At 40.5% G+C, this 14,240-nt stretch overlaps 1 protein-coding gene across 1 annotated transcript; it reads left to right on the top strand.

Moving 5' to 3' along the window:
• Nucleotides 1–14,026, top strand: Fkbp14 (FKBP prolyl isomerase 14). Its single transcript, XM_036181809.1, has 4 exons — nt 1–336; nt 3,628–3,779; nt 6,572–6,699; nt 12,890–14,026. Exons 1-4 carry the CDS (start codon nt 140–142, stop codon nt 13,046–13,048), a joined length of 636 nt encoding a protein of 211 aa, XP_036037702.1. The 5' UTR covers nt 1–139; the 3' UTR covers nt 13,049–14,026.
• Nucleotides 14,027–14,240: the final 214 nt, after the last annotated feature.

Raw genomic sequence — 14,240 nt, 5'->3', positions numbered from 1 at the left:
AGTGTGTGTGAAAGTTGGTAGTAAAAGTGCCACGTCTTCTTGGGAGGGTTGGGGGAGTCCTGAACTTATCCGAGGCCGACTTCGCTTTCGGCACATTTTAACTCTATGAAGTCGGGGGCCCTTTCTCTGCTTTGGTAACATGAGGTTTTTCTTGTGGAACGCGATCTTGACACTGGGGGTCATGGCTGTGAGTGGAGCTTTGATCCCAGAGCCAGAAGTGAAAATCGAAGTTCTCCAGAAGCCTTTCATCTGCCATCGCAAGACCAAGGGAGGGGACCTGATGTTGGTCCACTACGAGGGCTATTTAGAAAAGGACGGCTCCCTGTTTCACTCCACGTAAGTAGTTATGCCTCGTAGGCAAAAGGATAAAAAGGACCCACCCAGTCACACCAGCCCTCCTCTTGTAAAGCTAACAAACAGTTCCTTTACCTCAGAAAACAGAAAAAACTGAAACACCTGCTTACCTTTGGGGGGGGAAAATTGTCAAAAGCCAGTTCTAGAGAACAAGGCCTTGAAAGAATTTTCTGGAAACATGTAGTCTTCATAAGTTAATTTTTTAAACTTTATTCTTTATAAAATTAGATCTAGAATATTTGAAGTTTTACCGAAATACTTAGGTTATAATTAAGCAGTAAGTAGAAAAGGCTTAACAGAATTTTCTATCTCAAACTCCTTAGGTAAAAATATCTGATTCCACTTTTAATGGGGCATAAGAAATACTAAAATGTGTCATTTTGCTTCAAGAGCAAAATGCACAATTATCTATTTGCCTGCTTCTAAAAGATGCACAAATGCTGTTTCATGGACCTGTTTAACTTTCTGGCCGGTGGCATTTGGTCAAAGCACAGGGTGGTGATTTTGGGAGTCATCCCTCTCTTCTAGAAACTCAGGCTTCATTGATGGAGTAGGTGTGGTTATAGAAGTCGTAGTGGGAGGCTTTCCAGGTGCTTTGCGCTAGCATTTCTTTCCTATAAACAAAGAAAGGCAGCAGGGTAATGTTCACAAGTGTAATGGTTTCCGTTCTGAAAGTATTTAATGAGCACTTCCTTAGGGACATTCAGAAAGTTCCCCTTCTAACCATCTGCATCCATCCATTCGTCCAGTCTGTAAACACGGAAAGCTGCATTTCAGGTCCTGGAGATGCAAAGTTTACTAAAAACAAGTTCTGGTCCTCCAGCAGTACTTTATGTGTAGGGAGGGGGAGATAGGAAAGGACTCAGTTGGTGGAGAGTGCAGAATGTTCAGAGCACTGGCAAAGTGTGGAGAGCCTGTGGTTAGTTGTGCTGAGAGGGGAGGGTAAAAGGCAGCATTCAGAACAGAATAGCCCGGAATACCCCGGAAAGTGATGAGTGGAGATTATCAAGGCAGAGCTGGAGGAGGACTTTGCAAATGAGGGGATCATATGAGCTAAGCCCCGAGCTTTAACTCACCTTAGGTCCTTAGATTTGTTTTGTTTTAATAAACTGCTTTGAGACATGGTCATCTGTGAGGCCTGAGGATTGTAAATGACACTTCTCTCTGAACACTGTTCTGGTAAAAGGTTCCCGAAACAGATTGTCATGGCTTTGTCCTTGCCAGTAAAGCCAGGGCAAGACAGTTAGTAACCAATACTGTGACATTGCACTTCAAAATTTCAGTTACATTCTTGCTTTCAGTCTGGTCTCCTTCCTGTCTAGCCTAATTTCTTTCCCATCTCAGGGCCAACAACCTGTGCAGATACTTTGTAGCAGTTCACTGCTAATGTTCTGGTACTTGCGGAGGGAACTGTTGTCATGCAGCCTTCCTTCCATGTAAAGTCTTAGGCCTGGCTTACTGGGTATAACTGGTATAATAATGAAGAAATACTACTAAATAAGTCTCCAAAGAGTGTTTTGTGTTGCCAGAATCATCATCTGTGTGATGACTAGCTTAGCTGTAATAAATGTGGTCAAATGTAGTCAGTGCAGATGATTGCTGCTTCTCCATTCTTTTTGCCCTATGATCATGAAGGAACATGCAGTACCACTAGAAGGAATGTCATTTACCCAGATTTCGTAACCATGGCACCCATAAACCTAGCACAAGGACATTTTATTCACACCAAAAAGTTATCCTGAAATAAAACACTTTCCTTGCTCTCTAGTAGTTGAACTAAGCTGGTCTCTCAGAATGCTAGGACATCTTCCTGTTCCTTTCTCTTCCAGAACTTGACAAACTACTGCTCCAGGATTTTCTGAGTAGCCCCAACATAGATCTTTGGAGAGGGTCTGGGTGTAAGTGGAGATTTAGGGGGGAAGCAGCCTTTTCCATGCATCAGAACCATTAGTTAACTGTCCATCAGGAAGGCTTGTAGACAGAAAGGAAGATATATCAAGGCTGGAGAGATGCCTCAGTGGTTAAGAGCACTGACTGCTCTTCTAGAGGATAGGGGGTTCAATTCCCATCACCCACATGACAGCTCACAACTGTCTGTGACTCCAGCTCCAGGGATTCTAACACCTTCACACCAATGCACATAAAATAAATTTAAATAGATTTAAAAAGAAAGAATGGACTAATTACTTTGTAAAGAAGAAGAAGAAGAAGAAGAAGAAGAAGAAGAAGAAAGAAGAAGAAGAAGAAAGAAGAAGAAGAAGAAGAAGAAGAAGAAGAAGAAGAAAAAAAAAAGATACTCCTGTCTCTGTGTCTGGGTGCAAATGGACCTTCAGGTTTTAGCAGTAATTCTCCTAGCCTTTTATCTTCCTTCTCAAATTCAAGAAAATCCCTGAATTTTTCCTTGGTTTGTAGCCCTCCTGGCAAAGTATAACTTTGTCATTAAGACCTTGAACTGAGGGGTTAGGTGTATATGAAGTCAAATGCTAGTACACTTAACCTCTATTTTCTCTGTACAAAAGCTAATATTAGATTAGCTGGCCCTCTGTCTACAGGTTCTGTGTCCCTTGATTCAAATCAATTATAGATCTAGAATATTTGAAGTGTGTGTGTGTGTGTGTGTGTGTGTGTGTGTGTGTGTGTGTGTATTGAACTCTGGCAGACTTTGTATTGTCATTATCCAATACAACAGCTATTTATATAGCATTTACATTATAGTATGTATAATCTAAAGATGGTTTAATGTATACAGTAGGTTATGTGCAACTGTTGTAGATTTGAGCTCATTGTGGTCTGCGAGACAGAGGATCAAATTCTGGGGACAGTCTTCCAAGAATACTTATCAACAACAGGATTATCACTGAAGTTAGAGACAAATTTGCAACAATACTTGCTTTAAAGTACATATTCAAATTAATTGTTATTATTTTTACTATTTCCTCTGCCTTTCTCGGGCTCACTCAATTTATGAATTTTGCATTAAGAAAAGTGAGCAGGGAATTAATTGAAATGCTATGAAATAGACTTGTGTGTGTGTGTGTGTGTGTGTGTGTTTCCAATCCAAGAATGGCTGTTTTCTTTAATTTCTGAGGTCATAAGCTTAACCACTGGTGGGTAGACAAAATGAAGCATAGCAGTGATCTTTGTTTTAAAGTCACAAAATTATCTCTCATGTGTGGAGTACTTGCCTAGCATTCATGGGACTCTGGCTTAAATTCCTAGTGGGGGAAAAAGATTCAAAATTATTTGAATTCTGATGTGTTTTCTTTCTGGTAGCCACAAACATAACAATGGTCAGCCCATCTGGTTCACCCTGGGCATCCTGGAGGCTCTCAAAGGCTGGGACCAAGGCTTGAAGGGGATGTGTGTGGGAGAAAAGAGGAAGCTTATCATCCCTCCTGCCCTGGCCTATGGCAAAGAAGGAAAAGGTAAAATTGTGTAACCATCACTGTTGAGTCTCTGAATATTTCCTCCCTCCCAAATGGAAACCTACCAACTCACTTTAACAATGCAACAAGAAAGACCATCCAACAAATGTCTTGATGATTTGGACCTTTGGAATATAGATCACTGGATATAATTTGATGTGTGACTGTATATATACAGTTGACAGCCAGGAAGTCTTCTACACTGTAGATCTCACTGGGAGTCCTTTCATTCTTGCTTTCAAATGTATTTGCAAAGTTTTCAATAGCTTATTTTAATTTTACTTACTTATTTTTGTATTTTCAAGATAGGGTTTCTCTGTGTAGCAACGGCTGTTCTGGAACTTGCTCTGTAACCAGGCTGGCTTTCTAATGCAGAGATCTGCCTGACTCTGCCTTGTGAGTGCTGGGATTAAAGGTGTGTGTCACCAGGCTGGGTGGTAGTGGCACACGCCTTTAATCCCAGCACTCGGGAGGTAGAGCCAGGGGAATCTCTGAGTTCAAGGGCAGCCTGGTCTACAGAGCAAGATCCAGGATAGGCACCAAAACTACACAGAGAAACCCTGTCTTGAAAAAGGTGTGTGTCACCACTGCCCAGCTCAATGGTTTATTTAAAAATAATATATTGACATGAATTAAAAGTCATTCTCCTTGTGTTACAAGCTGGCTGGCTGCTGATCCACACACTTTTTGTGCCAATTTGATCATTTGATCCAAGGCACAGACACACCTGGTATTTAGGCTGAGTTTACACAGCTTTCCAAGGGTTGTTTGGTGATGCTTATCAGCTGGCCCCAGATGTCTCTTCACTGAAATCTGCTCTGAGCCAATGGCCAGATCTGAAGAGACAGGTTAGTGGACCAGGATGTCTACCACTGTATTGTTTCTTACATTAAAACGATTGAAACCAACCTGAGTATTATCATTAGAGGTTAGCCAAATATAAGTTACATATGAAATGTGTGTAATGTAAAAGTATCAAGTAGATTTTCTGTATAACTAGCTTTCCCTGTGAGTATAAGGGGGAGTATATGCACACTGAAATAAAATATTCATAGTGTATTATGATTCTGAGAATTATATTCATTTCTGATTCTATCTTCCAAATTCTCTGTGAAGAAAATATAGCACTTATACAGTGAAGAAAACATTGTGGGAAGCTATCCGAAGCAGATAGAGAGTCACTCTGATGTGGTTTAAATAGACTTCACACCATTCTTCAGCAAAGCATTTCCATTGACAAAGTAGGGACCAAGGTTCCTTGCCCCAGTTTCCTGAGAAGGTTAAGTACTGTACATGAATATGATGCACTCCACAGTAGGACTAGCTGTCTCAAGCCATGGTCCACAGGCTTGGTTATTAACCAAATTCAGTTCTGATTATATTCTTCACAGAAAGAAATGCAGTAGCTAGGAAAAAGTTTTCCCTAGTGCCTAGATGTACTCTTTCTTCCCTGTGTCTTTGTTCTTTTACTGTTAACTTTATGTATGCAGCACGGTCGCAGGTGTCCGTGCATTAACTCAGCTCTACTTCCCAGCATGCAGTCATTTCCTTCAGTGTCATGAAACTAATTCTTCTACTATATATTTACCACTAGTTTCGTAGTGTCTTAACACACGCTTGCATGCCTCCTTGGAAAGATACCAGCTTTCCCACCGACCTAAGTGCATGTCCCTTCCCTGACTCCATCACGACGGTAAGCTTTGGCTCGCCCTGTAAGTGTTGTCCTCTTAGAAACTGACTAATGGCCTTTCATGGAACTTTGAGGAAAGTTCCATGGGGACATAGTTAAGACTTGTTTAATGAGTGTGCCCAGACCTTTCTATTAAATAGAGTTATAAGAAAGCAAGTTTGAAAGTTTGAAAAAAAAAATGCCCAAAATTACAAAAAGGGTTAGTTTCTTTGATTATTAGTTGGGCTTTTTTGTTTGTACCTGAGATTTTAACAGGTTTTTGTTGTTGTTGTTTTGTTTTGTTTTGTTTTTTAAAACTTGAAGATTTGTTAGCTTTCTTTACAGAAGTTCATTTGGATTTTCCTTTTCTGATGAAATGCCTTCAACAAATGCATAAGGTTATATATCAAGGAGGTATTTCCTAAGTTGTTGAAAATTTTGAATGTTCCTTTATTATTTTTAAGGCCTGTAAGAAAATTATATCTTAATAACTTATATCAGGCTCTTACTATTTATCAAGAATCATACTCAGGGTTTTATTTTTGTGTAAATTTTTGCCCTTTATCCTTCTCATGGACTCCTAAGGCAGAAAATGTTATCAGTCTCATTTTACAAAGAAGGAATTGATGCCTAGAGGCAGCAGATGTGAACAGAGCTCACACTGTTCTATACTGCCTCCCAGTGGAAGGCACAGCAGTACCAACCCTATGTACTTGAAAGTCAAGACTTTCTAATCTAAATTAGTAAATATCTTGTAATATAATTAAGTCTGAATTACTCAAAGCCCTTTAAAAGTCATTCTTGACATGTAACATGAAGGGCCTTAATTATATTTGAAACTTAGCATCGGAGCTTTTAGGAACATCTGCATATGTGCATATGTTTTATTATTACTCCACACTAGAGTGAGTCCTTTGTTCTGCCAGTTTGGGTAACTCCTTCTTTGAGTCTGCTTTTCTTTCCTGGGCAAAGTATAATTATAGAATGAGTGATTTCTACTGCCTGTGACAGTCCTAGAGGGCCTTTTCATTTAACGTAGTTAAAACGTCTGCTAACACAATTGATTTTGTTATGATTACTTTCAGATCTTCTAAATAAAAATTTCCCTATCTCCTTATATCAGGCAAAATCCCCCCCGAGAGCACACTGATATTCAACATTGACCTCCTGGAGATTCGAAATGGCCCAAGGTCCCATGAATCGTTTCAAGAAATGGATCTCAATGACGACTGGAAACTCTCTAAGCATGAGGTGACCCTACCCTCTACCTCTGTGCTGTTTTTCTTCTACTTTTCAGAAGTACATTAGCTGCTGGGAGAATGGAGTGACACTGGGTATGTTAACCGTACTCCAGGGTAGGCCCCATGCTCAGGAGTATTGGCCAACACAAATCAGACTCCATGGTTGTCAGTGGCTTTTTCTTTTTAAGAGAGAAAAGGAACCTGAAATTGAGTGGAGGGAAGGAATTGGAGAAGGGGTTGGGGAAAATATGATAAAATATACTATATAAAATTCTCAAAGAATAAATAAATAAGGAAAACTTCTTTTTATTTAGATAAAATATTATTCACTGCTTTTCCTGAAGTGCTTCGAAAGTTACCCTTTTTGTAGGCAACCATTGCTTAGGGAACTGTGTTGACCGAGAAAGCATGTCCAGTCTCGACCACTTCCTTTTCCCTGTGCTCAGTGTTGACTGTGTCTCATCTTCACCCTTGGATCTTGGGAAGTTTCATTTTTTTCATGACCATTCTGAATGTAGGAGAAACACGTAAGTCCTGAGAAGCTCCTCATGTGGACAGTTTCTGTTCAAGATGGCAGACTGGCTGTGAGTGTGTTTCATAGTACTCTCCAACAAGCAGTTTACGTGACCAAGTTTGTTAAGTTAGCTCCGGGTTTCTGGATTTTCCTCAGGGGATCTTCCTCAGCCCTCTGAAGTCCTAACCTTTGGGGTGGGAGGAAGAAGGATTTCTCCACATCTCAAGCATTCTCAGTCACTGGCTTTTGTAGAAAAGGAAGTGGAGGCAGACACATGCCCTGCGGTTCCTACCTATAGTCCCCAGTGTGCCATGTCCAGGTGGATGCTCAGTCTTTTGGTTTTTCGAGACAGGGTTTCTCTGTGTAGTTTTGGGGGCCCATCTTGGAGCTCGCTCTGTAGACCAGGCTGGCCTCGAACTCACAGAGATCCTCCTGGCTCTGCCTCCTGGCAATGCTCAGTCATTTTTAATGTTTTGGTGAGTTTCTCTCTCAGAGCCAGGGATGATGGTGTCTCAAAGTTGTTGGGAACCAAGAGATCTTCCTGGACACTAGTGGGGTTGTTTCTTTGTAGTTTTGTTTTGCTGTGTGTTGTTTTGATTGAAATAGGAGCTTCCAGTGTTCAGGCATGCCTTGACTTGGTGAACTTTCTGCCTCAGCTTCGTAAGCACTGGGATTTAGAATCCATGCCACTGAGTTTCATATGATGTGGTGTTAACAGTTATATACCTCCCCCAATATCTAAGATAAATTATAATTCTCTCTCACTCAAGAAAAATTATGTGACATATTCTTGTGACTTAAAAAAAAAATCAACTGATGTAAGTTAATATATATTAAGAAGTCTTGAGCTGGGCATGTAACTCAGTGGCCAAGCCCATGCTTAGAATATGCAAGGCTCAATCTTCAGCACCTCAGAAAACAAAACAAAACAAAACAAAACAAAACAAAATGTGCTTATTGTGCCCATGTCATCTTCATCCTTCACTGGATCCCTCCACCCTATCCAGGTTTATTAGTTTCTAATGTATCTTTCTGGCGTTTAAGCAAATATTTATCATTAGTTGACTTACACAAAAGACAGAAAAAATGTACATACTATTTAGTAGTTTCCTTTATTCACAGACCATATCCTGAGATGGATATAGTAACTTCTGTTTCCTCCTCCTTGCCCCCTTTACCTCCCTTAGCCTTCTCCTTGCTTTCATTCCAGCTACATGACATCACTTTACCCTAAGCAAATGGTATCTGTTACACGTCAGAGTTTGCTGCGGAGGGAGGACTGAGATCACCAGTCCAAGTTGGTGGAGTGGGGTTGTGATGACAAATGATGGTACGGGCTGGGGTGCATTTTAGTGATTCATGGGGGTTGCAAACAGCATTTTGGTTGTATGTATATTTATGTGTGTGGTTTGTATATATGGTTCATGCCTATAAATATGCAGTGTATACACCCCATGGGTGTACATGCAGAAGCCAGAAGAGCAGGACATTGGGTATCTCCCCCTATTGCTATCTGCCTTATTACTTTGAGATTCTTACTGAACCTTTGTCTAGGCTGGCTGGCTAGTAAGCTCTTGAGATTTCCCCTTTTCCTTTCCACAAAGCTGGGGTTACAGGCACATGTAGTTTCTTTAGTGCTGGGGATTTGAACCTGGGCCCTCATGCTTACACAGCAAATGGTCTTATCTACTGAGCTATGTCCCCAGCCTTTGATTGTGTTTTTAAAGACAATAGGAAATTATAGCACAGGCACATCTAAGACTGCTTTGGTTTCCAAGTTTACAGGGTCCAGATTAGATCCTGCTGATGTGGCATGGTCACAGCCAGGTACACAGTTCTTTCTACTCATAGCCATGGGTTCAGATGAAAAAGGAGAATATAATCTTATTTTAGAAGGAATGTCTGGAATTCTGACTCTTCCTAGAAAGAAATCCTGATGAAACCAATGTATCCAAAGGCAGCCATCCTTCAGGTACACAGTGTTGTTTGGATTCTGACAGGAGCAGGCAGTATGCACTGTTGACCCAAGCTGGACAAGGAACACAGCCACAGGACAGTTTGTCCCAATGGCCATAGTGTAGGCCACGCTGCTGACTGTGCTTATTTGCTTATTTGCTCCATCAGAGAAAGCTCTGTTCCTTGGCAGCCACTTTTGACAAAGCTCTGGTTATTTGCAGTGAATTTCAGAGAAAGGTCTATTGAAGGAAAGCCAGAAATATTAGAAGCTCTCTGGGGAGAATACTGGAAATGACAAAATATTTTCTTTTTTTTACAACTGTTATACAGGCATTAGGTGAACTTAAGCCAAGCTCTTGTCATGACTTGACTTGTTTCAAGAGGTTCTGTGACAGGGCCAGAAAAGCATAGATTTGAGGCATCCATACACATGTTTTAGGGATCCAAAGTAGAGAAATTTGGAGAAGTCCTAAATGGATATTGGCCTTCAAAATCAATTTCCTTATATGCCTAGTCATATATTAGCGTGGGAATTCTGCTGGTTAGAATGGATGCCTTGTCTTCACGGTGCATGCTTCTTAGGAGCTTTGCTCCAGTGTGGTGCTGCCCCTTTGTGGAGCACAGTGGCACCTATGGAGTGCGACCTTGTACCCTGTAGATCTGCAGTGCCTGCGGTAGCCTGTGACAGATGGTGGCCAGCTGAGCTTTCTATGGAGAAGCACATTTTAGAAATTGGAACCAGAAGAGCAGTGGGAGAATTTGATGAGAGAAAAAAGGTGACCAGGCAGGGGCAAAAGGGGAGGGAAGGAAGTGGAGGGGTGACTTCTGTGGTGAACCACTTAGAAACAAACCCTGGACAGACTTAGATGGGGCACAAAGGAAAAGGAAAGCTGCTTCTGTCAAGCATATTATGATATCTGTTTATTTCCTAAAAATTGGCTTTTCTTTACATGCTTTGATTCTAGCACATAATTATTTCAAACCTCTTGATTATAAAAGCTTGGAAGCTTTCTAAGAGCATTTTCTGATATGTGTGTATATATAATTTATATATTTTTAAAACTTAGCTTTTGATTAATATAATATTTCTTTTTGTATTTTTTGTGTGTTTTTTTATTTTTTGTTTTTGTTTTTGTGGGGTTTTTTTGTTTTTTTGGTTTTTTTTATTTGAGAAAGGGTTTCTCTATGTAACTAGGCCTGATGGCCTAAACTTACTATGTAGACCACGCTGGCTTCAAATTCAGAGATCCACCTGTTTTCACTGGCATCAAAGTATATTTATTTCTTATTACACACTTATCTCTTAGTTTCAGCAAAGTGAATTATAGCGTTCAAGTAAGCCAGGAAACATGTAGCATAATTTGTTTAAAGTTTTCTTTGGTTATTGAGAGTTTAAAAAAAAAAACACACAAAAAAAGTACATAAAAACTTCAGTTCACTCGCTGGGCGGTGATGGCACATGCCTTTAATCCCAGCACTCAGGAGGCAGAGCCAGGCGGATGGATCTCTGTGAGTTCGAGGCCAACCTGGTCTACAGAGCAAGATCCAGGACAGGCACCAAAACTACACAGAGAAACCCTGTCTCAAAAAAATAAAACAACAACAAAAACAAGAATGTTTCTCTTGGGATGGAGAGAGAGCTCAGTAGTTAAGAGCGCTGGCTGCTCTCCCAGAAAACTCAGGTTCAATTTTCAGCACCCATGTGGATCACAACTGTCTGTAATTCCAGTTCCAGCTGATTCAATGCCCAGTGGCCTCTTTTGACCTCTGTGGCATCAGGCACACATGTGGTGCACATACAGACATGCAGGCAATCACTCATAAAATAGATCTTAAAAAATTTCCTCTTCTATAAGTTGAACTTTAAAAGAACATTAAAAACATCAAATCTCACCAACTTCTGGAAGATTTTATGATGCTAATAATCTCTTTAAAGTATATATTTTTTCAGTAGTTTTAGTATAATGCTGTGAAAATATTAGCTAAACCTAGTGAACAATGTAATAGGCCTGGCATAGTTAAACATTTTTAAAGTTATCTTAATTCTGTTAACACTTTAAAATGCTGCCCACACATTTTTTTAAAGCCTACATTTTTATTTTCAATTAAATCTATACGAGAAGCAATCTGAAAGCCGAATTGAATAAAACACCAAGACAAACATGAAATTTCATAAAATGTAATGTCCTGTTTCCCTTACTTTCAGTGAGTGGATGGGCCCATTTACCATAGGCATCCCACGGCAAGCAGATCAGTCAAGCTAGTTCACCACCATGTTTGGTTCTCTTGAGAACATGAGACTTTCCACGGAACGCTGTGTCAATGAGACTGTGGAGTTATTAAAAGCATTTCTCTCCTGAAGAATAGTAATAAATCCAGTCAGAGTCAGAGAGTATTGGGAGATAACCCAGGAATTAAAAATGCCCATAGATGGGCGGTGAGGAGATAGCTGTGGGTGAAGTGCTTGCCACTAAAGCATGATGACTTGAGGCCCAGACCCAGAATCCAAGAAGAGACAAAAGTTGGCTGTGGAAGTGTGTGTGTGTGTGTGTGTGTGTGTGATCTCAGAGCTGGCAGGAGGAGACTGGCAGATCTCTGGAGATTGCTAGCCAGTCCCAATGACTGACTCTGCCGTTCCAGGTGAGAGACCATGTCTCAGAAAACAAGATTCTGAGACATGATATCTGAGGTTGACTTCTGGCCTCTGTATACATGCATACACATGTGCATACACGCACAACCCCACTTGAACAAGCACATGTACAAACACCTCAGAACACACACAGATTTAAATGAGCTGTGAACTAAACATTCTTAAATGTTGACTTCTTAATGTGCAACTAGGGGAATGGAAGTGAATCTGGCTTAAAACAAGCAAACGGGTTGGGGAGATGGCTCCATGCCTTAGGTGCTTGCCATATAAGCATGAGGACCTGAGATGGGATCCCTAGTACCATGGGAAAAGCTGAGTGTGGTAGTGCATGCCTGCGATCTGCCTGTGATTTGCCTGCGATCCCAGCACTGGGGAGGCAGAGGGACAGGGAGCTCTGGCACTTGTTAGCCAGCCAGGGTGGCTATCAGTGAGCTTCAGGCCCAGTGAGAGACTGCATCTCAAGCAGTGAGAGAGTTAGAGTGATGCAGGGACACACATGCACACACAACACACACACAACACAGACACACACACACACACACAACACACAGACACACACGCACGCACAACACAGACACACACACATACACGTACACACAACACACACACACAACACAGACATGCACACGCACACACAACACAGACACACACACACGCACACACACACAAACACAGACACACACATGCACACACAACACACACAACACATACACACACACACATGCACGCACACATAACTCAGACACAACACACACACACACACACACAACACAGCCACACACACACACATGCACATACACACGCAATTTTTTTTTAAAGGCAAAAAGGCAGGTAATAAGTTTTAATAAAAATGTATTTGATACAAAGATTATGTAAATATATATGTGTGTGTATACCTATGCATAATATAAGCATTATTTTCACTTCTGAAAACTATTTGATGTCTCCATCATACCTGTAAAGCAAAGGTTGTTTTAATTCCTTTAGGAATGGTTCACAGAGTTGTTTTGTACTTGTTCTATATTATTACAATGATATAATGTGTATGCATTATTAATGAGAGCTGTTATTTTGTAGGTTAAAGTGTATCTAAAGAAGGAGTTTGAGAAGCACAGTGCAGTGGTGAATGAAAGCCACCATGATGCTTTGGTGGAGGATATTTTTGATAAAGAAGATGAAGACAAAGATGGATTTATATCGGCTAGAGAATTTACCTATGTGCATGACGAACTGTAGGGACGCACCTGCCATTGTATATGCATCCATCTGTAAAGGGAAGGCGGCACCTTTAAAGAAAGTTGTAGTTTTTAACAACATTCTGTTCTTGATTTTTTTTTTCAGTTTTATATTATTTTCTGTTACTTAAGAAACCTCATAGACTTTGTAAATATCCACACATTTCTGGTAAGTTATTGGGAAGAAACAGTCATCTTTGAGTGGAAGACTTCTGGGCCATTTCCATGTTCACACGAAGTTTGTTCACTTGCTTCCTTCTAATGGTGACGTATTGCAACTGGAAACGCCGCAACATATGAACAGGTTGGAGCACAATCAGTTCCCTGTACTTTGGCCTCTTTCTGTTTCCTCCAGGTTAGATTACTGATGTGTTTAAAAGCTTTTACCATAGTCCATGGCTTGCTACTTTCATGTTATAGTGAAGTAGCTTTTTCTTTACCTGCCTTTGAGTCTCTGCTTGAGAAGACATACGGTGGCCCCTCATTCCTTAACAGTTATGGCCTCACTGTGGAGATGTGCAATGTTGGGTGAACGATGAAGTTAGCAACTCATGAATAGGTGTGCATTGAAACGTTCTGCCAAGACTTCATAGTGGCTAACGGCCTAGTAAAATAAGTCAGACAGATCATTTATGTTTGTTTCCTTGTAACCAGTGCTTCAAAATATGGTAGGCATGGCAGAGAGTTGTGTTTAGAGTCAATGTTTACTTAAAGGCTACCAGATTAGCCTCCTGGTTCTCCAGTGAGTAAAGTTTACAGCTGGTTTATTACTTTGCAGTAACACTGCAAATGAGGCCAACCTATACCAACTACTATCAACACACATATCCTCTGTTTGAACATTGATTTTTTATCATTTTATCTCAAATTGGCTTCTAAAAATGATGACTAATTCTGTTTTTCAAATTGATTTTAATCAAATTGGTTGTTATCTTTTTTAAAGATTTATTTATTATATATACAGTGTTCTGCCTGCATTTATGGTTGCAGGCCAGAGAAGAGGGCACCAGATCTCATTAAAGATGGTTGTGAGCCACCATGTGGTTGCTGGAAATTGAAATCAGGACCTTTGGGAGAACAGCTTGTATGTGCTCTTAACCATTGAGCCATCTCTCCAGCTTCGTGTTATCTCAGATACTTACAACAGACTTCCCAGAGCTCCGTTTGTTAGGAATAGTTTCTCCTAGTTTCTA

Source organism: Onychomys torridus, chromosome 3 (assembly GCF_903995425.1).
Source record: "Onychomys torridus chromosome 3, mOncTor1.1, whole genome shotgun sequence".
NCBI lineage: Eukaryota > Metazoa > Chordata > Mammalia > Rodentia > Cricetidae > Onychomys > Onychomys torridus.
The sequence above is the reverse complement of the archived record's forward strand: the minus strand, read 5'-3'. Positions and strand labels throughout refer to the sequence as shown.

Excerpts from the sequence above, each read along its gene's own strand:
- Fkbp14 (XM_036181809.1), top strand. The coding sequence starts at position 140 with ATGAGGTTTTTCTTGTGGAACGCGATCTTGACACTGGGGGTCATGGCT. Across the intron at positions 3,780-6,571 it reads CTATGGCAAAGAAGGAAAAG|GCAAAATCCCCCCCGAGAGC; the intron begins GTAAAATTGTGT and ends TCCTTATATCAG. Across the intron at positions 6,700-12,889 it reads GGAAACTCTCTAAGCATGAG|GTTAAAGTGTATCTAAAGAA; the intron begins GTGACCCTACCC and ends GTTATTTTGTAG.